This window comes from Kogia breviceps, chromosome 2 (genome assembly GCF_026419965.1).
Source record: "Kogia breviceps isolate mKogBre1 chromosome 2, mKogBre1 haplotype 1, whole genome shotgun sequence".
NCBI classification, from domain to species: domain Eukaryota; kingdom Metazoa; phylum Chordata; class Mammalia; order Artiodactyla; family Physeteridae; genus Kogia; species Kogia breviceps.
In genome coordinates, this window is record NC_081311.1 from 2,579,292 (window position 1) to 2,601,445 (window position 22,154).

The 22,154-nt window shown below is 47.0% G+C and overlaps 1 protein-coding gene across 5 annotated transcripts in view; it reads left to right on the top strand.

Moving 5' to 3' along the window:
• The window catches only part of C2H10orf143 (chromosome 2 C10orf143 homolog), a 101,041-nt gene that overhangs the window by 24,735 nt on the left and 54,152 nt on the right, over window positions 1-22,154 (top strand). For 3 of the 5 annotated variants that reach the window (XR_010838756.1, XR_010838755.1, XM_067024230.1), the window contains exons 2-3: window positions 4,404-4,577; window positions 4,676-4,738. Coding sequence is in view for 3 of the 5 variants with exons in the window: in XM_067024230.1 (XP_066880331.1) it covers window positions 4,404-4,577; window positions 4,676-4,738 (237 nt within the window). In the remaining 2 variants the exon portion in view is untranslated. Of the gene's footprint in view, window positions 1-4,403; window positions 4,578-4,675; window positions 4,739-5,108; window positions 5,191-5,585; window positions 6,435-22,154 lie in introns of those variants that run through there. The other 2 variants (XM_067024215.1, XM_067024238.1) reach the window with 2 other exon arrangements.

The window sequence follows — 22,154 nt, forward strand, 5'->3', positions numbered from 1 at the left end:
TGCATTGTGATCAGAAAGTGTTGTTTTCACTGTTTCTACCTCATGGAAATTATTGATTTTTCCTTTGTGACCTAATATATTATCAGTTGTTGTGAATGTGCTGTAGGTTCTTGAGAAGAATGTGATTCTGTGTTATCAGGGTATGAAGTTCAGTACATATCCGTAAGATCTACCTTTTTTTTTTTTTTTTTTTGCGGTACGCAGGCCTCTCATCTCACTGTTGTGGCCTGTCCACAGGCTCCGGACGCGCACGCTCAGTGGCCATGGCTCACGGGCCCAGCCACTCCGCGGCATGTGGGATCCTCCTGGACCGGGGCACGAACCCGTGTGCCCTGCATCGGCAGGCGGACTCTCAACCACTGCGCCACCAGGGAAGCCCTGTAAGGTCTACCTTGATTGAGAACTCCATTAAGATCTTCTGTCTTCTTCTTACTTTTTGGAACCCTTGCTCTGCCTTGTACTGAGGATGGTGTATTAAGTCTCCTATGATTAGCATGATTTTGTCTCCTTGTTATCTCTGTATAGTCTTTGCTTCATAAAGGTGGTGGTTATATTGTTTGGTGCATAGATGTTCATGAGCATTAAGTCTTCATTGTGAACTATGGCTTTTTGCATTAAATATGTCCTCTGTTGTATTTAATGCTTTGTGGCTTGAAATCTACTTGGTCTATTCCTTCTTTCTGTTTTCATTTGCCGGTATGTTTGTCCATTCTTTTTATTTTTAGCCTTTCAAAATCATTTTATTTTAGGTGTGCCTCCTGTATACAGCATATAATTGGGTCTTGTTTTGTGAACCAAATTTGAAACCTTTCTTTAAATATAGGTGAGTTAAGCTCATTAATATTTGACATGACTGATTTATTTGCATACAACTCTATCATAATATTCCATAATTATGTATATTTTCTTATATTTGCTATTTCTTTATGCAATCTGTATTCTTTACATTTTTATTGAGAATTTTTATTTTGGATTTAGGAGGACTTGTATTTTCTAGTGATTACTTTTGTATTTAAACCTATTTTAATGTCCTTAGTAATCGGTTTTATCATTTAACTCTTTACTGTCTGATTTATCAATTTTTTCCCAGTATCGTTTAATATGCTCCTGTCACTTATACAATATTGGCCTATACAGTCAGAATTTTTTCTCTTTCCCTCCCCCTTCGTCTCTCATATTTTAGTTGAATTATTTCTGCTTTGTCAGTATTTAATATTTGCACATTAGTCTTTTGACCTAATCCCACCTTTATTTTAAATTTAGTCTGAGATGTACATCTAAATACTTTCAAATGCTTACAAAAACATCCTTATGCTGGAATTTTCCCAGTCATCACTTGGTGAGATAAAGCTTACCTTCACGTAGAATCCTCAGGAAGGGCTGATGGGTGTAGTACTCTCTAAATTCATGTATGTTGACACTCTTTTTCTGTAATGTTGATATTTGAAGGACGGCTTGCTGGATTTAAAATTCTTATTTCATATTTTCTTTCATTGAGATTGAAAAGAATGTTTCTCCATTGTCGTCTTACTTGTATGTTGGTTTTGAAAAACCTGATGCCAGTCCAGTTCCTTTGCACTTTCATTGATCTGCATGCCCAGGGGCCTTGAGGATTTTATCTTTATCTTTGAAATCTCCTAGTTTTATTAGGATATATCTCAGCGTTGATCATTCTGGGTTAATTTTCCCAGGTGCCCTGTGAGCCTTTTCATTTTAAGATTCAGTCATTTTTTTTGTTTTGGGGAAGTTTTCTTAGGTTACAGTTTTAAACATTAGCTTTGCTCCATTATTTTGTTTTCCTCTTTTCGGAACTCTGATTTATGAACACTATTCCTTCTTTGTCTTCCATTTCCACTGCTTTCTTTCCTACCCTTTTTTTTTTCTTTATGTTCTTTTTCTTCTCTTGGTTGTGCTCCTGTCCATCTTTAGTGCCCTTTATTAATTTTCACTTGAATTTATTCTCCTTAGTGCATTTTATAATTTATTCCTCATTTCTGAGATAATTGTGCTTTTTCCTTCCATTACTTTCCTGAACTCATTCAAGTTCTCTTGGTTTCTCCCTGCTTTTGTCGCTTTCTGTTTCTACATTTTACATTTCTAATTCAAGGTGGTTTTTCGTATCTTCAAATGTTTGTTTGAGCGTTTAAGTATGTTTTTAGACTGCATTAATTACAATCTTCTTTTGATTCCTGGTTGTTTTTCAGGAGGAATTTTTATGTTAATGGGTGTTTTGTAAAGATTGCTGGTCTGATGGCAGTTCTTCTGTTAATTTGGCTGAGTCAGGTGTAGCAGGTGTCTGTCTGTCTGTTTTGATGATGGACAGGGGAGGGTGTGAGGCTCCTGGTATTGTGGTCCTCCTTGCTTGCAGGACCCTAACTTCCCCTTTTTCTCCTCATTTTCACCACCCAGCACCCAGGGGGCACTCCCCCAACTCACTTGCCTGTTTCCCTCTCAGGAGCTGTGAGTTTGGAGGAGAGCCTCTTTAAATGGCGTCTGTGGTTCTTCCCCGGTGGCGCAGTAGTTGAGAGTCCGCCTGCCGATGCAGGGGACACGGTCTGGGAAGATCCCACGTGCCGCGGAGCGGCTGGGCCCGTGAGCCGTGGCCGCTGCGCCTGCGCATCCGGAGCCTGTGCTCCGCAACGGGAGAGGCCACAGCAGTGAGAGGCCCGCGTACCGCAAAAACAAACAAACAAAAAATGGCGTCTGTGTCCACTGTGTGGACTTTGGAGGCCCTGCCCCGAGTCTGTGCCCCAGGGCTCAGGCCCCCCCGGCTGCCGTGTCTGGGCGGGCTTTCCGGGGGCAGGTCACTCACACCCTCACCGGCGTCCCCGCTCCGTCCAGCTCACAGCTTCTGTTCCTGCCCTTGCTCAGCATGGAGCCACGCTGGGGGTGTGGGCTGGAGTAGAGGGGCCCCCGCACTGGGCTTTGGTGGCTTTTCTTTCTCCCTGGCCGTATTCTCAGATGTCGGTGTTCTCTGATTTCAGGTTGTGCCCAGGGTGTCGTTCAATGCAGAAGTGACTGCGACCTTTCTGTATTTCCCGGTGTTCAGGAAGAGCTGTAGGGAGGGGGGTGACTGCCTCTGCCCTTGTCTCAGCTGCCTGGCTTCCACACTTTATTTACCCAGGACATTATTCTCAACGGTTTAAGGGGCTCAGATGTCAACGTTTTCCATTTGCATCCTCGGGTATCTGTTTTAATAAAGCATGTTAGGGAAGAGTAACACTAGCACTGTAAACCCATGATAGGAGGTTTCCATCAATATATTAGATACAGGGCTTCCCTGGTGGCGCAGTGGTTGAGAGTCCGCCTGCCGATGCAGGGGATACGGGTTCGTGCCCCACGGTCCGGGAGGATCCCATGTGCCGCGGAGCGGCTGGGCCCGTGAGCCATGGCCGCTGGGCCTGCGCGTCCGGAGCCTGTGCTTCGCGGCAGGAGAGGCCACAGCGGTGAGAGGCCCGCATAGCAGGGAGGGGGGGGAATATATATATATATATATATATATATTAGATACATCCATTAAGTTAAAAAAGTCAATTTAGAAAACCATAAATAAATAATAGGACAGATAATGAACAGATTTGGCACCAGTCATGACGATGGCTTGCCAGTGACTGAAGAGGGTGTGCCGGCCGCCCGTGTACTAGGGTGTTTTCTAACTCAGGTGGGAGCAGTCCACCAGCAGGGCCACCCGCCGGCCCAGGGACCCGGGACGGAATGCTGGCACTGGCAAGGGCTGGACCTCCTGACCCTCAGCTCTTTGTCACTGAAAACATCGTTACCCCGCAAAGTACACAGTCTTCGCACTTAGAGAGTGAACCGTTTTCCTTTAGCATTGGAGGGTTGCTTTTGTAATTCATCTTTAGTTCATGGGGAAGCAAAAGCCAAATGCTGACTTTCCCAAAGGTTATCAGTTATGGGCTGTGTGTGCAACTTTTGAAATAAATAAAATTAGTTTACTCTTCAGTGTCAGTAAGACAAAGAATTATCCACATGTGAATTATTCGTATTGTGTTAATAAAGTATTTGCCTTGATACCAGGCAAAATGTATTGAAGCGTATAACTAGTTTCTCGAACAAAATTTATAGGTTTTGTACATTTTCAATATCAATAAACCAGTCATAATAGTTTATTACAAGAGTTTCGGCCAAAATTGTTTAAAATGACTATTTTAAATCCGTAAAGCTAAGTAAATATCAGACAGTGCTAGAAATAATGAGGTTAAGTGTAATTGATGGTGTTTATTCCCGAAAGATAAAGTTTAAAGTCATCTCCTCAAATGTCCTATAAACTTTCCCAGCTCCACAGGGGTCTGTCTTTGCAGCTGAGGTTCTCAGAAAGCAAATTCAATTAGAGTGTTGTGTGCTTTATGAGGCCATCTCAAGTGAGATTTTGTTTGTTGCAGAAACGGGCATGCAGGAGATTAGAAGCAGTGGCTCAGGAGCGGGGCTGCCCCCAAGTGAAGGTGCGCGTGCCCGCATCCTGGGGCAGCAAGGAGCCCGAGTCACCGGATGCCCAGCCCAGAGGCCACCTCCCTGCACCGAGGCCAGACGGTGGCCAGGGGCGACCAAGCGTGGGGGTAGGTTTCTGCTCTCACCAAACCAGCCTTTAAATGTCTAATGAAAAGTGTAAATAACCACCATTCTGATTCACCTGCGGCTGTGATTTGTTAAATAGGTTCCTCAGGACTGTGGAAAGAGCTGGGCCCAGCCTTGCCCAAGATGCATTGCGGGGGAGTCTGTAAGTGCATTAATCTTCTCGCTGTGACATAAAAGATAGACTTGGCCTTAAATATTAGATCCATAAAACAAAGTTCATAAAAGCAGCAGTTACATTTCTAAGGAATGAGGGATGTGAATAAAAAGGTGCAGATAAGCTTTTCTTAGCATTCTACCCAGCTGCAAACTAATTTGTTTCCAGCTTCAGACTGGAAATAGAAATTGAATATACATTTTAAGTTCTTTCTAAAACACAGGGTTCAGGGAAGGGAACAGGTCTCTGGATATGGTTAAAATAGAGGTTATTTGAGTACATCTTAGAGAAAAGTCTTAACCTCATTTACTTATCCAAATAGGAATCAACGTTGTTTTTTCTCTTTTCCCTCTTTAAGCTTTTCTTTCATGTTTGCATAAACTTCACACAAACCACAGATTTCAGAAGGAGAAACACAGTATTCACACCATTAATTCAAGGTAAAGGGAGGTCTTAACGTGACCAGAGTCAGATTCTCAGTCTCCTGTGCTGGGCAGAAAATCGTAAAGTGTGCGTTAGCATCACGATACCCTTGTTACTAATTCTGAACTTGTTCTAAAAACAAGTTAATAGGTTTGAAACTACTGTAATTCTTGGGGTTTGTTTTTTGGGTTTTTTTTAAATTTTAAATTTGCAGTCTTCATATTGCAGTAAGATAGAATTGTGTTTAATTTCCACATAGAACCCAGGAGTGTCTGTGTGTGTGTGTGTGTGTGTGTGTCTGTGTGAGTATTTTCAGGAGTGCCCCCTAAAGATCTTTAGAGAAACACATTGCTGTTTTTGATAAGCAAAAGACTGAGTCAGTAAACTATAGTCTTCACGTGCTGCGTTGCAGGCGACCGTTTTATAGAGGCAATGACTGTTTTAAACTGAGGCCTAGAACTGTGCCAGTTATCGCCCACGCGAACCTCTGACTCTGTGACGTCATCAGACAGATATGAAGACAAAGGTTGGTGGCAGGCCTGCCCCAATGTGCTTCTCTACTTTTTGTCCTCTATCTTCCGGGAACTTTCCGCAGGTTATATTGCGTTTTGTGGTGTAATCCTGAACAATGGTGAAATCCAAGATCCAGCAACTTGAACCTACTGTGTTTCGGTTGATTCACTGTAACTGCCAAACATGCCCTGGATTTTGAGTAAATAATATGACCCCATTATGGGTTGATTGCATTAATGCTGGTGACTAACCGGGACCTTCCTTGTTCTTATCCCATTTCCGTGGAATGTATCTTTCAAATCCCCCATCTGTTGGGCAAACAGTTGGAACGTAACGTGGATTCTTCACGCTCTGAGAGGTCGTCTTCTGGCACGAAGGGCTTAAAGGAAAAAAAATTTGGCCCAAAAAGCACCTGATTGGATCATTTAAGCTAATGTTCTGTTTGAACAACAGTACCTATTTGATTAGGGTTTTCCTTCCTTTGTAATTCCCCAAGCTTGCCTCTGTATGTTTCCTAGGAGATGAATCTGTGCACAGAAAACCTATATTGATATGTAAATATATCATTTTTTCGTTAATGCTCGATATTCTTTTCATCTAAATTTCAGAAAGTGACTTTAAAAAATCAGTTTCCCTTTATTTGTAGTTATTTTCAATAAAATTTCACCCAAGCTTGGGTGATTTAATATTTACACCCACTACTTCTAAAAGTCCTATGTAAATAAAGATTGAAATGTGAATTTGAAAAGTCACACCTCTTGATATTTGAACAGACTATAGCTGCATATATCTTCTTTTTCTAATAATATGGCTAGTTTCTCTCTTAAGCTTTTAAAATAATAAGACACTATTTTTGTATTCTAGAACATCCAAAGGCTCAGTGTTAAATAAAAAGCAAATAGTATTTTTAGAAATGCAAGATCCCAGGGAGAAGTGCTTAACGGTAAATCACCGATGGGCAGCAATTCCAAATTTCAGAAGACTTTATTAAACACACAGCTCCATTCACAAGTGTGCCCCCCGCTTCACACACAAGCCCGCCCCGTCCTGGCCCACGGTTCCCATAGCTGGCCCGGGATGGCGACCTCGGCTCAAAGAGAAGCAGAGGTTATGCTGGGGAGTCTGTGTGGAATCCCTAACGGGAAACTTACCTGTGTTTCTCAGCTTGTTTGGTGCTTATCCCTGAAAACCTCCTTTGCATCCCAGTTCTCGGGTGTATTTCTGACCTCAGCGGGTATCAGCTGATCCTATGGGCTCTGCTCTGAGCTCTCACATGGCTGCTGGCTAAGCCCGCCGCCTGATCTCCTGTCATCTTTGTCCCGCGAAGCTTTTCCTTATTGTTATCAAGAGTCGTTGCTCACGCGTGCAAGGACATTTTCTGTAGACCTTCTCAAACTCATTTTGCAGGCTGGCACACGGGTCTCCTGCTGGGTCTGTTCCAGCTCACTGTCACTGTCACGGGGATGACTGTTTCCGTCGTTGCTGACAGTTTCTTAGGGTGGTCACTGTTCAGGTTCAACTCCTAGTACAAGTTATTATTTGGAAACAGCTCCTCTTCCCCCCCGAGTCACCCTGCTCATGTTTCAGACAAGTGGGGTGAAGCCATCCCCAATTGTGGTGGTGGGACGTGGTGTTATGTCACTTGGGGTGTCCACCCCCCACCCCGGGGCGGGCTGCCCTCGCTGCTGTGCACCGTCCAGGCTGCAAGGCCAGGAGCACGGTGACGGTCGCCGTCTCTAGCAGGCTCCTTTCCTTCCACGAGTGGTCCCAAGGCCGGGCTGCGCCTTGCAGCCAGCTTCCTTCCTCGGTCAGCTCAGCCTGCCTGGCACAGGGGTCCGTGGCAGCCAGGTGTGCCGTGGAAATCACGCTCTTCTTGGAGTTTCTACCCATTAAATGAAACCTAGTGAGGCTGTGAGAGGTCTCCATGATAACGAAACGCAGATGCGTGAAAGGGGGTGGGCATTATCAGGCAGGAAACTACAGGAAGAACAGAGTTAAGTTGTCCGCTGAGGGGAGGTGCTGTGTCCTCAGCACCCCGGTTTCTGAATGGTACCTGGCCACTGATGCTCTACAGCTCCTCAGGGAAGGGGCCACCTTCAGACTTTATTGGGTCCGCGTGACGGTCACTTGTCTGTTTTCTCTCAGCTCCATTCGTCACGCTCCTCTCCCCTGCATCTCCCAGGGCATGGCTCCCTCCCCCTGCCACGCCCAAGGCAGCCTCTCAGCCCCTCCCTCCACGGTCCCAGCTTCTGCTGGGTGGAGCCAGCTCCAGGGCTTTGCTGTCACACCATCTCCTCCCTTTGTCCTCCCAGCCTGCAGGGGGGTGGGGCTTCTACTGGGGGAATATTTGCCTCCCTTCCCCTGTGTGGCTTCTCTTCTCCATCACTTGTGAAGGTGAATCCCACATCCTGCTGTATGAAATACCTAGATTGATTTCCCTTTCCTGACTGGACCCCACCTGGGCTAATCATCTAAGGAGCGGACAAGTCCTCCTGAAAACAAAAGCCCTGCAGCTTTAAATGTAGGCCTGTGAGTCCCAGCAGGCTCAGCATTTAGGAGCCCACAGAGTGGAGAACCTGGGCCTTAAGTTGAAAAAGATAGGCCTTTTATAGTGCACATCACTGGTATTCCTTTGCTTCCATCTATCTCGGGTTATTGGGTTTTTAACCCAAGCTGGTAGTGAATTGCCACATAAAAGCCAACATGCAAAACATGAAGTTTTTGGTATTGTGGGCCACAACCCCCTGTTCCCAGTCCCCAACAGATTGATTTTGGATAACAGCCTGTTCGTTAGCGTTGAGGGCAAATACTACGGGAGCAGCCTTAATAAGCTTCGATATTACTCACTTTCTGATGTGGAAATCCTTTGCCAGACAGTGGTGTTGGGGCGGGGGAAGAAGAGAGGCGGGTGACGTGAGAGTAGGCGTGGGGGGGCGGGGCGCCACGTCCCAGCTGTTGTCCGGGCTTCGCTTTCCCTGTAGGGATGTGGCAGGAGGAGCCCAGGGATGATTATTGTGATTCTGAATGGATACATGTTTTTCCTTGTACCACTTCTTACCTCCAAATGGGTGACCTTTAAAATATTTGCCTTATTTTATTTACCTATCTGTCTTATTAGCCACTGCTTCCTGCATTTGTAGCATCTGTAAATACTGAACTGAAACGGAATGGACCCAGAAGCTGGTGAAAACAGGATTCTCTCTTTCTCCTGGGCCCGGGTGTCAGGCAGGAGCAAGGGCCAGGGCTGAGGATGTAACACTGTGCTGTAGATGAAGACAGATCTGTGTGCAGTGGGCTGCTCTTTGTGTCCTGTTTCCGCAACAGTTACTCCTCGTGGGTCCTTTACTCTTACGTCCTGAGAGAAGGAAACACAGTCACAGAGGGATCAACAGGAATTTCATTGATCGTTCTGTAGGAATCAAATTGCACTCTGTGCATTTTCCCTGAGGTCTGTCAGGGACCCCGGAGGTCACCGGTATAACCCTGTCACCTTACAGATAATTCCCGCTGTCCTGGCTGGTCCTGTGCTCATAGCCCGTGTGGCAGCAGCACTCCCGGACTGTGCACAGTGACGACCTGCTCTAACCCCTCTGAGGAGCACAGCGTGAGGTGATGGGTCTTTGCGGATGTCGTTCCCAGACACAGTGAGAGCTTCCTGGCTGAGACCTAGGGCTGAATTATTCAAACGGTGGAAGAACAAGCCGGCCAAGAGAGGAGTTTGGCCGTGTCAATGTAGCCAGACGTGAATCCCAAAATAGACGAGTTTGAATAGACCTGCTGACAGAATCTTTGGATATAACTTCTGATAGTAAATGCTTTCTCTGAATACGGATGCCAGAAAAAAAATAGTTTAAAAATGTTTAACTGTGTTGTTGAGATCATTTCCAGGCTCTGAAGGAACAGATAGCCTTCAGGTGACTAGAAGAACAAAACTAAACCTTCTTTCGGAATAAAATGTTATACTATGAGGAGACGGTGAAATGGATTTTTACAGAAAAGATAGTGTTTTAAGAAAAATGCAGTTTAGGTTTCCTACAAGCACATTAGACTAAGCTAATGCAAATGTATCCCTTCCTGCTACAGATAAAAACATTAGATACATAGTTAATTATATAATAAGCAAAGAGAGAAGCACAGCAGTGGATACAAACATTCCTTTGTGGCTGTTGTTAGGTCTTGGCCTTTGTTGGGTTTGGTCCTAGAATGAGCCCAGGGCATGGGAGCTAGAATGCTGATGTCCAGAGATAGATGAGACTTTGGCCAGTGGAAGTGTAGGAGCTAGAATTTGGACCCTTGCCTAAAGTTCTCTGCCTTGAACATCTGCCTATGCCATAAAAGGGGATTAGAAGTTAAAGTACCAGGCCGTACATGGGTGTGGGCTCCAAGTTTATTCTGTCTCAGTGCTACAAAAATCAAAGGTTAAAGCATGAACATAAAAATAGACACAGACTATTAAAGTCCTCAAAGCCTCGGTTAGTGGCAAAGTCAGAATCTGCCTGTAGGGATGCTTCCACTATCCAGAGCATACAGGATTCAGAGGTAAAACAGCTGGCACCGTGCATGAGATCACAATAGAATGATTTAAACTATGTAAACAAATCTACCGTGGTGGGGCTGGGGGGTGGAGTAGGGGAGTGGCGTCAGGAACTCTTAACAAACAGGAGAATACAAACCTGTAAGAATCTGAATTAATATAAGAACCTGAAGTTCACTATAAAGGTAAATATTTTAAGAATTTAAAAAATGATTTAAAAAGAAATAGAGCCATGATGCAGAAAAGGGTGGTGTGAAAAAGGAATTGGGAGGTTAAAAAAAAAAAAAGAAATAACTTCTAAAAATGAATGATACAGTCATTGAAGTGAAAAAAAATTCTCAGGTTAGACACAGTTGAAGACAGAATTAGTGAACTAGGAAATTTATCTGGGGAAATCATCCACAATACAGCAAGAGAGATAAAGAGATAAAAAGTGTGATTAGCAGTCAGAGGAAAGAAAGAGAAGGTTCATTAGGAAATCCAGAAGGAAGGAATTTAGAATATGGGAGAGAAAAAGATAATGAAAAGATCTGATTTGAAAAGAATAATGGCTGAGAATTTCCCCAAATTGAAGAAAGGCATTTGTAGCCAAGTAGTTTTGAAGAGGAACAAGATGAGGGAGATCACCAATCAGATGTCAAGATATATTACAAAGCTGTAGTAATTAAGACAGTGTTATTGGCCTAGGGGTAGACAGATAGACAAGTGAATAAAATTGAGAGCTTCAATTGACCAAACAATGTACCTACAATGCATATATGGCAGCCGGATATATTACAGACAATGTGTTATAAGTCAGCTGGGAATGACCAGTTACTCTGTAAATTGTGCTAGGACAATTGGCTATCCACATATGAGGAAAAATAAAATTAGATCTCTACCCCACACAAAAATCAATTCTGGGAAGTGGGGAAAGGTAAAGAGCCTAAATGTGGAAAAAAAACAAAACAAAACAAAGAAACCTTTAAAACTTTCAGCAGAAAGTATAGAAGAATATATTTATGACGTTGGGAAGATTTATAAAAACTAATAAACCCAAAGGGAAAGGACTAACATATTTGACTACGCACATAACACGTTGCATATCAAAATTCCTCCTTCACTGTTTAAGAAGATACCATAAAGCAGGGAAGACATTTGCAACACACAAAACAGAGAGTAGCAGATAAATGGGTGAAGTATATGAATTGGCAGTTCAGAGAAGAGGAAACCCAGTCAGCCAATAAATATTAAGTGGAGGTTCAACCTCTCTAATAATTAAGGGCATGCGGTTAAAGCTCCAGAGTGGCAAAAATAAAAATGTCTGCTGATGTAAGTGTGGGTGAGGATGTGGACCTGAAGGGTCTGTCCACTTTATTGGAGCCAGTATAACCTGGCACAGTGACTCGGAGAGCAGATGTCTAGTAGAGGTGATGGTGGGTGTCCCTGTGGCCTGGAAGTTTCAGTACAGAGGTGCCCAGGGAAATGTGTACAAAATAATTGTAGCATTGTTTGCTTAGCAGAAAGCCAGAAACCACATAGACGTCCATCAATAGGAGAATGGATAAATGAATTGGCTATATTTATTCAGTGAAATACACACTGCAGTGAGAATGGATGAACTCAGAAAAGGAAATTACAGGGCTTCCCTGGTGGCGCAGTGGTTGAGAATCCGCCTGCCAATGCAGGGGACACGGGTTCGTGCCCCGGTCCGGGAAGATCCCACATGCCGCGGAGCGGCTGGGCCCGTGAGCCGTGGCCGCTGAGCCTGCGCGTCCGGAGCCTGCGCTCCGCAAGGGGAGAGGCCACAACAGTGTGAGGCCCACATACCGAAAAAAAAAAAAAAAAGAAAAAAGAAAAGGAAATTACAGAAGAAAATGATACCATTTAGGTATAATTTTCAGCAAGTAAAACGTTGATACGTATTAACTAAAAGAATAAAAACATTCCTGAGAATGATAGACTGAGTTTAGCATGAGAAGGGTATTCCTACGTAGGGAGTGAGGGCTCAGATACAGCACGTGTTTCAGTTATATCTGTAATATTTTATCTCGTAAGCTGCTTATGTGATGGATCATGGGTGTTTGTTATATTGCTGTCTATACTTTTTTGTGTTTCTGAGAAGTCCTGGTGAGTCTTGGACGTGATGTATGTGCACGTCCATCACATGGTGAAACTGAAGAACATTAAAGACAGAATTCTGGAGAGCTGCTAGAGAGAAAGGACTGGCATCCATGAGGAAACAGTGATGTGAGTGACAACAGACCCCCCTTTAGTAACAGACACCAAAGACCCTGGAATAACGTTCTGAAACGCTAAGGGGACCGTCCTCTGCGAGCGCGTGGCTGTGCTAGGCTCAGAGCTAGAAGGACCAGTGCAGTGGGAATTCTCTTCCCCCGTGGTAATTCACTGGCCAGAACTGACTCCGGAGGAGAGAATGTAGACCAGTCACAGTGGAATAATTTGGGGATGTTCTCAAAACCTACCATCCCAGATGGCTTTATAGGTTTAAAGAGACCCTACCTGAAGGAATCCGTGGATGTGACTCGCATTAGAAAAATGATTACATTGTTTGGTCAGAGGAGGAGGAAAGAAAAACACAAGCGATCTCATCTTAATAGAGACGGAAACAGTGCTTAGTTTCTCCACATCACACTCGTGATAAAACCAGAAATAGAAGGGTGTATCCTGGTGAGGTTTAAGGAGCCTCACGCTTAGTGGGCATTTCTGCTGATGAAGAGAAAAACACAAGTGTGTTTGCTGTCACCACTTCTGCTTACCAGGGTTTCTAACTCAGACAATTAAACAAGGAAAAAGAAACAATGGCAACAAGAATTGGGAAGGAAAGAAGCTAAATTGTTATTTCCCGATGATATTATTATCTACATAGAAAATCCAAGAAAATCTACAAATCAACTACTAGAACTAATATTCAACAAGATTGTTGAATATAAGAAAAACACGCAAAAATAGGATGAATGAGTGGTTGAAGAAATTGTGCTATATACATACAATGGAATATTATTCACCCATAAAAAGAAGGAAATCTTGCCATTTACAACAACATGGATGGACTTTGGGGCATTATATGCTAAGTGAAATAAGTCAAACAGGAAAAGGCAAATATTGTATGATCTCTCTTATATGTGGAATCTTAAAAAAAAAACAAGCTCATAGGGACAGAGAACAGATTGGTGGTCGCCAGAAGTGTGTGTGGGGGGGAGAAATTGGTAAAGGGGGTCGAAAGGTAAAAAGAAAACAGCAACAAAAATCTTTTTTAAAAGCAGCAGCAGCAGCACTGGCTAAGTGGGCTCTTTGAGCTCCTGAGGCTCCTTCCAGGGCAGCCTCTTAAGGCGTCAGCATCCCCCCCAAGGTGCCAGGATGTCCCTTCCTGAGCCCATGTCAATGAATTTGAGATAAAGCAAACTTATGTAAGAGAACAGCCTATATGTATTTTGGAGAGTCTGTCCTTAATGCCTGCTTTTGAAGTCCAGAAAAGCTGTGCCTACAATTTCTTTTGGTCTTAAACTCAAGACTTTTCCTAGAATATACATTCATCCTTACACCCTATTTCTTTAGTTTTGGCTGCGTTGGGTCTTTGTTGCTGTGTGCGGGGTTTCTCTAGTTGCGGCGACCGGGGGCTACTCTTCATTGAGGTGCGCCGGCTTCTCATTGCGGTGGCTTCTCTTGTTGCAGAGCACAGGCTCCAGGTGCATGGGCTTCAGTAGTTGTGGCACGTGGGCTCAGTAGTTGTGGCTCGCGGGCTCTAGAGCACAGGCTCAGTAGTTGTGGCGTGCGGGCTCTAGGGCACGGGCGCGGGAGTTGTGGCTCACGTGCTCCAGGGCACGGGCATGGGAGTTGTGGCGCACGGGCTCCAGGGCGCGGGCTCGGGAGTTGTGGCTCGCGGGCTCCAGAGCGCGGGCTCCGTAGTTGTGGCTCGCGGGCTCCAGAGCGCAGGCTCAGCAGTTGTGACTCGCGGTCTCTAGAGCGCAGGCTCAGGAGTTGTGGCTTGTGGTCTCTAGAGCACGGGCTTAGGAGTTGTGGCACGCGGGCCCCCTATACCCTATTTTTAAAGTTGCCTGTTTGTGTCGCAAGCTCAACAACAGCTCCTCTGCAAAGCTCTTGATCCTTGTACATCTGGGTGAGAGCGCTGCCCGTTGCACTGCTGTGGCTGGTGGAGCTGCGCCCTGCAGAAGCCCGGGCCTGGGTTCAGGCCTGTGTCTTCCTTCCCAGCGTGAGCACCTGACTCGGCCTCAGAGGAGTGGGGAAGGTTATGGGGTGTCATCTCAAGCTAGTCCACCTCCCCCGACTTCAGTGCTGTGCACTTATCCTTTCCCTGGTCTAAATGGATTGCTTCCCAAACTTGATCCCCTTAAAGATATTCAATAGGAGACTGATTATAAACATCGTGTGCTCATTGTTGCTCTGAACTGCTCGCTAGGCGCTGTCGTTGGGTACCGATAAGTACTAAGCGTGGTTCGCGTCGGCCACGCCCGCCTCCTGGAAGGGCCCGAGCGGGCTAGGCTAGGACGCGCTCCAGCGCAGGAGCTCCGGGACAGTCTGAACAGAGGCAAACGCGACCGTAGGCGTCAAGTCTTCTTTTCCTTGGCTTGTGCCCTGCTCTCCAACACTACTTCAGACCCATACAGACAAGTAATCCTTCCAAACAAGGTGGAAGGCCAGGTTCAAATATAGAATTCTTGAATTTCTCTGAGTGCCACACCGGGACATGGTGGAACGAGGGAAAGCTGGCCCCTGGCCCAGCCCCTGCTCAGCTCAGGCCCTGTCCTGCATGACAAGGGGCCTTGAGTGTGTGCACGGGGACACGTCTACCCCGTCCACGTTCCTGCTCCCACATCTCCACACCCTCTCCAACAAGCACCCGCCCGTGGGCATCTTTCAGGCATGCAGCAGTCACACTAGTGATGTGCTGTGATCGCAGGAGAATGCACCTGCAGGAGAGGCCGGCCTAGCCAGGGAATAGGCTCTAGAAGGGGACAGAGCCTTTGGGTGGGAACATCCATGGAGAGGTATGGCCAGAGGGGTCCCTCTAAAGCATGAACCCAAATCAGGGGCTCAGTGCCCAGACATCCCCCATCAGACGTGCCTCCAGTGACTGGTCCCTGCCACCAGGCATGTCGGAGCCTGAGGACGTCAGAGCTCACATCTGTATCAGGGACAGGACAGGTCCTCTGTGGGTGCCCCCGGGGGTCTGCGCTTTGAGAGGGGCTTTGAGAGGGACACTGACAGACTGGACTGTGGGGGGAAGGTGTGGGAACTTGAAGTCGGGTCAGGGAACAGAGATTGGGTGGAAGGTTTAAGTGAGTGGTTCCTACAGGTTCCTTTGTGTGGGAGATTCTGACTCTCGGTCCTCCTGTTGCTATGTCTCGCGCGTCCGATTGGCTCGCAAGTCCTATTTGTTCTGCCTTCAGCGTGGCTGCATGTACACCCCATCCAGCCAGGAGGGTGGGGATGGGGGCAGGAATGAGACATCTCAGTGAAGTCCTTGTCAACAGAAAAAGCTTTTTTGAGGCACACGGTGGTGTTGACAACGATGATGATGAAATTAATTAAAAAGCGTCGCTCCTCTTCTCCCTGCCCCGCCCCCAGTCCCAGTCTCTCTGCCGAGAGGCCCGTCTTCTCTGCAGCCTTGCCTGCTGACCTGTCCCCTCCTCTCCCTCTCCCGCAGCGCCCCCCCCCAGAGCCTCCACGCTCTGTCTGGCCTCCTCCCCGGCTCCCCACCGGGGGCCCTGCTGCTCGGGGCTCCGGACAGGAGTTTCCGGCCAGAGAAGTTCGGGAAATGCGACGTCCTTTCCCCACCTTTGCAGGTTTGACGTGCGTTAGAGTGTTGGTCCCGAGAATCAAGTGAAGAGATGAGTTTGGTTTTGCTCAGCCTAGTATTTCTAGAACGTCCTTTTGTCAAGGGATGCCTGTTAAACATGTGCTTCTGAGACTCTTTGGGAAAGCACAGGCCCATGGAACACATCCAGCCCCTGTATTCATCGTGGTCTTCAGGACCTTGTGCAGCCTGGCCCAGCCTGACCTCCCCTGACCTTCCAGGCAGATCTCCCATCCCTGTCTCTGTGCTCCATGAACCCTGGCTTTGGTCACACCGGCAGCTGCTCCGGTTCTGGAACACTCTGACCTGCTGTTCTCACTGCCTGGGGTGCCATCTCCCGTCTTGTAAGGTTCTGCTGTGCCTCCATGGTCCACGTGTGTGAAGCCTTCCCCACCCCTCATCAGGTTCATCAGCCACAGCGTCCAGTTCCAATCACCCAGTGAGCCATCCGTGTGAAACGGGTGTTCACGAGCTTGGGTGCTGCTTCCCTTGCTGACCGCAAGTCCTCAGTCTCTCTTGTTGGGTCCCTGTGGCTCAGGGCAGCACCCGCCTTCCGAGAAACAGGATGCCATCGTGGACCGGACTGCTCTGTCCCCCCGCCGCCTGGCCCACCGCTCCCTTCCTGGCCTCAGCCAGCCCAGCAAGCCTTCTGCCACCACGGCGCGGCCTTGGGGGGCAGGGGTGCCCTGCCGGCCTCTGCCAGGGGGCCACGGAGCCACACTGCTCTTTGCCGGGACGGTGGCAAGTGCGATAAAGGGTTTTGGATGCTGGACAAGACCTCTCATTTCATGGTGGCACAGTGTCTGGCCACGGGTCTGCCCCCAGCCGTCCGGTGCTCCTAGTTACTTCTGCGGGCAAAGGTGAGGAGACAGGAGGTCTGCTCCAGGGGCGGGGAGGGCGGCGAACCGGGTGGGGATCCTCCCAACACTGGGTTACTTCCAGACCCTGGCCCCTGCTGCAGTGCTTTTGCGCTGAATCCATATTCCATATTTAGACATCATTTTTAAAAACTATGAATTTATAAATGATATTTTAATTCTTTTTTTCCCTCTCATAGAACTGTGGGAGAGAAGAGAAGTAACATTTATTGAGAACATTCTATGGACCAGGCACTGTAGGAAGTGCTTTAAATATCTTAGTTATAGTATTTTATATATATCCCGTAAATATGTACTTACCGCAGAAATAAGTGTTAGCTCAGCCGTTTTAAATGCAGTGCTTTGTGTTGGTGAATGTAAAGCTAAGGTAAATTAATTCCCACGACATGCTGTTTTATCATTGTAGGGACATTTTAACCACATGGAGAATTAGTAGAAGATGCAAGCTGAAAAAGGAAGATTCCAATTGCGGTTTCGAACCCTCATGTGCCAGCGAATGTAAGCCTCCCCTGGGTGGGTGTGTGTGCCCACCTGTTCAGATAGCGCCTGGTGCCCTCCCGTCAGGAAATCCCACCATCCTCCTCCGCTCCAGAGCCAGAAGAGCCTCCAAATACTACTCCTCGTGAAGCCTCCTTTCAAATGCATCTTTCTTGAGAAGAAGATCAATTGCATTATTTAAAAGTTTTAAAAATTCAGTATCAAACTTCCTGTGAGGTTTGAGAGCCTTGTAGCTTATGGAGCCATATCCAGATGTAGCCCCACTTTATACTTTTCTATTGTTTTGTGGATGTATCCAGAGCTGCTTATGTACTCTTTTTTAATTAAAAGTCTTATTTTTATATTGAAAATGCTCTATAATCTTAAACTGAATTTCAGTAAATGTTAGTATCCAGTCTGTTCGGTGTGATTCCCCAGCTCAACTTACCAGGCACAGGACCACCTTTATGTTAAAATGGGAATTTCTCACCTTCTCTTGGGTTTTCAGTGTATGGCCTGACTGTGGAGACTAGCATTGTTCCCCTGGGTCTGCAGGCGCCCTGAGATGCCCTTGTCACCTAGAGGTGGGTCCCGGTGAAACCACTGGGTCGTAGGCTGGCTCTCGGGTCCTTTGCCCGGGCGGGCGCAGCCCCGTGCCCGCTGTGTGGCCGTGTCCTCTGCCGGTGACGGGCTGCAGCATCCGCGTCCCGGAGAGCCCAACCCGTAAACCATCTTGTGTAGTCACGGAGCACCTCATACCGGAAAGACGGGGCAGAAGAAGACACGGGGCAGAAAGGAACTTAGCGCGACCGTCTGTGATATGGATTACCCACAGGCACTGGACTCGCTGCCACGTTCAGGACAGAGAGCTGACTTTTCTGTCCCCGGCGTCTTTGGAGTCGCTAGACAGTTAACCCCGAGCAAGACCGCAGAGCTGTGACTTGATGAGGAAACGCCAGTCAAGGCCGAGAGAGAAAAGAAAGTATTGAGATTTGTGGCCTTAAAAATACATCTTTAAAGAGCTTTAATTTGCTTCTGTCTTTTCCACATGAGATACACATCTTAATTGTTACGGTAAACGTGAAAATTCTTAGATGGCAACATTTTGTTTTGTGTATAAGCTCTTCCTTTTCCCCCAAGTTCATGGGGTGAGGAGGTGACCACATATTCACAGCTAGGTGTTTTGGTAATTGAAGCAGCACAGTGGTGGCCTCAGCCGTTTACATGGACTGAAAGCTTTCCTTGGGGGGAAGAGCCCCTGTGCAGCACCCTGCCTGGCGCAGGACGGATGCCCTGGGGTAGAGTCGGGCGGACTTGCGGTCGGGGCTCACCTCCCCTCGCTGCCACCGGCGTCTCGGCCGCAGTCCCTCTGTGAAAGGGTCTGGTGAGCCACGGGCTGTCGTTAGCGTGAGACCGAGGCCTGGCCACTGCTCGGGGTCCGTCCCCTGCCCTGCCACACGGCCCCTCTGAGGCCAGAGCAGGCGACCTTCTCTGGAAAAGCCACGTATGAGGAGTCCTCGCAGTGTGAACGTGACAAGGGGTGAAGTGAAGCCGGCCAGCGTGCGGAAACCGGCAGTTTTATCCCGAATTCCTCCGGTTCTTAGATGGTGAAGAGGAAACGCAGCATGGAAGAGCTTATGGGGGCCCCTGGGAGGTGTGGCCTCAGCGTTCTCTGTCCCTGTAGGACAGGCCCGCGGTAGAGTGTGCTGGGTCTGGGCTTCCAGAACCGGCCCTGTGCCCTGCGGAGCCCACCAGTGGGCCCTCTTGCCCAGCAGAGACCCCTGGCGCTGCAGAGCCTGGCAGCACGTCCTGCAGCCTCTCGCCCACCTGGCCTTTGATTCACCCCAGCTCCGGAATCGTCCCTTCTGCCCCGCCCATCCCGCCTCCTTTGGGGCCCTGCAGCCTGCAGTGGATGAGGGAGGTGACGTTTTGGTAAAGCTTTCTTAACTGGCTTTTTTATGATTATAAAAATAATACTTGTTCATGTAGAAGAAAATAGAGAAAGGAAAACAAAACCCCTCACCCCACATTGCCACCCTCGGCCTGCTGGCGGGCTGCCCTCTGGATGTGGGGAGACTTCTTTTTTATTTCTAACCGAGTGTTGTGTAGTGAACATGCTCCCACATCATTGTAGGAAAACGTCGTTTTAAAAGGTGGCATGGTACCCCACCCGGGGACAAGGCAGGCCATCGTTTTGATGGCTCTGACACTAGCTGTGCCCTTTGGTGGGGAAGGGCTGGCTTTAAAGTCCGTAGGCAAGTGTGCGGGGAGCCGGTGTGTCTCTGCCGGGATGTAAGGGGATGTGACAGGCAGGAGGCAGGCCTGCCACCCGGAGACCCCGCACGGGGACCACCTCTCCCTGCCACACCAGTTTGTCCACACCACAGGTACGAAAACAGACTAGCGACACGCAAAACCTGCACAGGTTCCACGAAACGGGGTTTTGACACACCCATGACGAGCGTGAAGTGTGATTATCCCTTTAAAGTGCTTCGTCTTTCTCTTCTCGTCAAAAGAGGAGGAACAGTCTGAGGAAGCAGACCGGCACTTGCATATGTGTATTAAATATACATGAATATCCATCCATTAAATTTTCAATGTCTTCTTAATCATGATCTGTCTTTGTTTGCTTTTTGTGTAGAGACAAAAATACCAACACATAGCTTTTATCATTTTACCAAATAAGTTTATAATGGTTTCTAAACCTTGGAACAAAGTACAAAACTCTCAGAAAATTCAAAAGCATGGTAAATGGTTATCGAAGACTTATTAACATCACTTGAACTGTTTTGCCTACTTTTAAAATATAGTTTATTTTCAAATTTGTTTTTAACGCCTTTCAAAATGATACCTCAAATTCATACATACTTACTAAAGAAAAATTTTAATTGCAGATAAGTTGAAATGAAATATAAATATAAAAGTCAGGGGGCTTCCCTGGTGGCACAGTGGTTAAGAATCTGTGCTCCCAATGCAGGGGACACAGGTTTGAGCCCTGGTCCGGGAAGACCCCACACTGCTGCGGAGCAACTAAGCCCATGCGCCGCAACTGCTGAGCCCGTGAGCCACAACTACTGAAGCCCACGTGCCTAGAGCCTGTGCTCCGAAACAAAGAGAAGCCACCGCAATGAGAAGCCCACGCGTCGCAACGAAGAGTAGCCCCTGCTCACTGCAACTAGAGAGAAACGCGCGCAGCGACAAAGACCCAACACAGCCAGAAATTAATAAATAAAATAAATTTATAAAAAAATTAATAGATAAATAAAAGTCAGGGACTTCCCTGGTGGCGCAGCGGATAAGGCTGAGTGTTCCCAATGCAGGGGGCCCGGGTTCAATTCCTGGTTGGGGAACTAGATCCCACATGCATGCCACAACTAAGGAGTTGGTGAGCTGTAACTAAGGAGCCTGGGAGCTACAACTAAGGAGCCTGCCTGCCGCAACTAAGACCTGGTGCAACCAAATAAAGAAATAAAATAAATACTTTTTTAAAAAGTCATCTATAATCCCTACGCAAAGGTAGCTAATGTTCACATTTCAGCGTGTATCCTTATAAAACTTTTTCTGTGTGGACACGCACATCTGTAGGCCTGTACTTTTGATGTTAACATCATGTACATCGTCTCATGTCAGCAAGTGTGTATTAGGTTGTCATTCTAAAGGGCAGCATCGGGAGTTCCCTGGTGGTTTAGTGGTTAGGATTCAGCACTTTCACTGCCGAGAGCACAGGTTCAATCCGTGGGGGGGGGAACTGAGATCCCAAAAGACGCGCGGCGTGGCCAAAAAAAAGAGGGCTGCATAATATCCCATTGACTGAAAATACACAGTGCGTTTGCCCCCTCCCTGTCTAATGTGCATTTAGGTTCTTTGCATTCATTCATTCATTCATTCTTTCATCTACTTGCTATCACAAAAGTTGTTGGATAAATACTCCTACACATACTTTTTTTTAAAATTTATTTTTGGCTGCGTTGGGTCTTTGTTGGCTGTGCGCGGGCTTTTCTCTAGTTGCAGTGAGTGGGGACTACTCTTCGTTGCAGTGCACAGGCTTCTCATTGCGTTGGCTTCTCTTGTTGCAGGGCACGGGCTCTAGGCATGCGGGCTTCAGTAGTTGTGGCACATAAGCTCAGTAGTTGCGGCACGTGGGCTCAGTAGTTGTGGCTCATGGGCTCTAGAGCACAGGCTTAGTAGTTGTGGAGCGTGGGCTTAGTTGCTCTGTGGCATGTGGGATCTTCCTGGACCAGGGCTCGAAACTGTGTGCCCTGCATTGGCAGGTGGATTTGTAACCACTGCACCACCAGGGAAGTCCTACACATACATTTTTATAAAGTTTTGCAATTATATGCATAAGATTCTAGAAGTCGTATTGCTAGGTCAGCGGGTACACAGGTTTTCTGTCCTCTGGGAAGGTGGTCCCATGTCCCTTCCCTTTCACCAACACCGAATAGAACCCCACTCTTATTTTTTCTTTTTAACTTAGCACGTCTTAAACACACACAAAAGTAGGCAGAAGAAATAGTACAAGGACCCCCTTTAGCCTTTGACCTGCTCCGACGAGGGTCACCATGGCCAGTCCTGCCTACCTCCTCTCCCCCTCCCTGTGCACTGGAAGCAGATCCCAGACATAATATTAGTTCAACTATAATTATTTCAGTCTGTCCTCCCAAACAGACAAAGTGAAAAGCATAACCACAATACAATTTTCAGCCCTCAAACAAAATTTACAATAATTCCTTATACTGTGAAATCTCTCTCTAGTCTTTG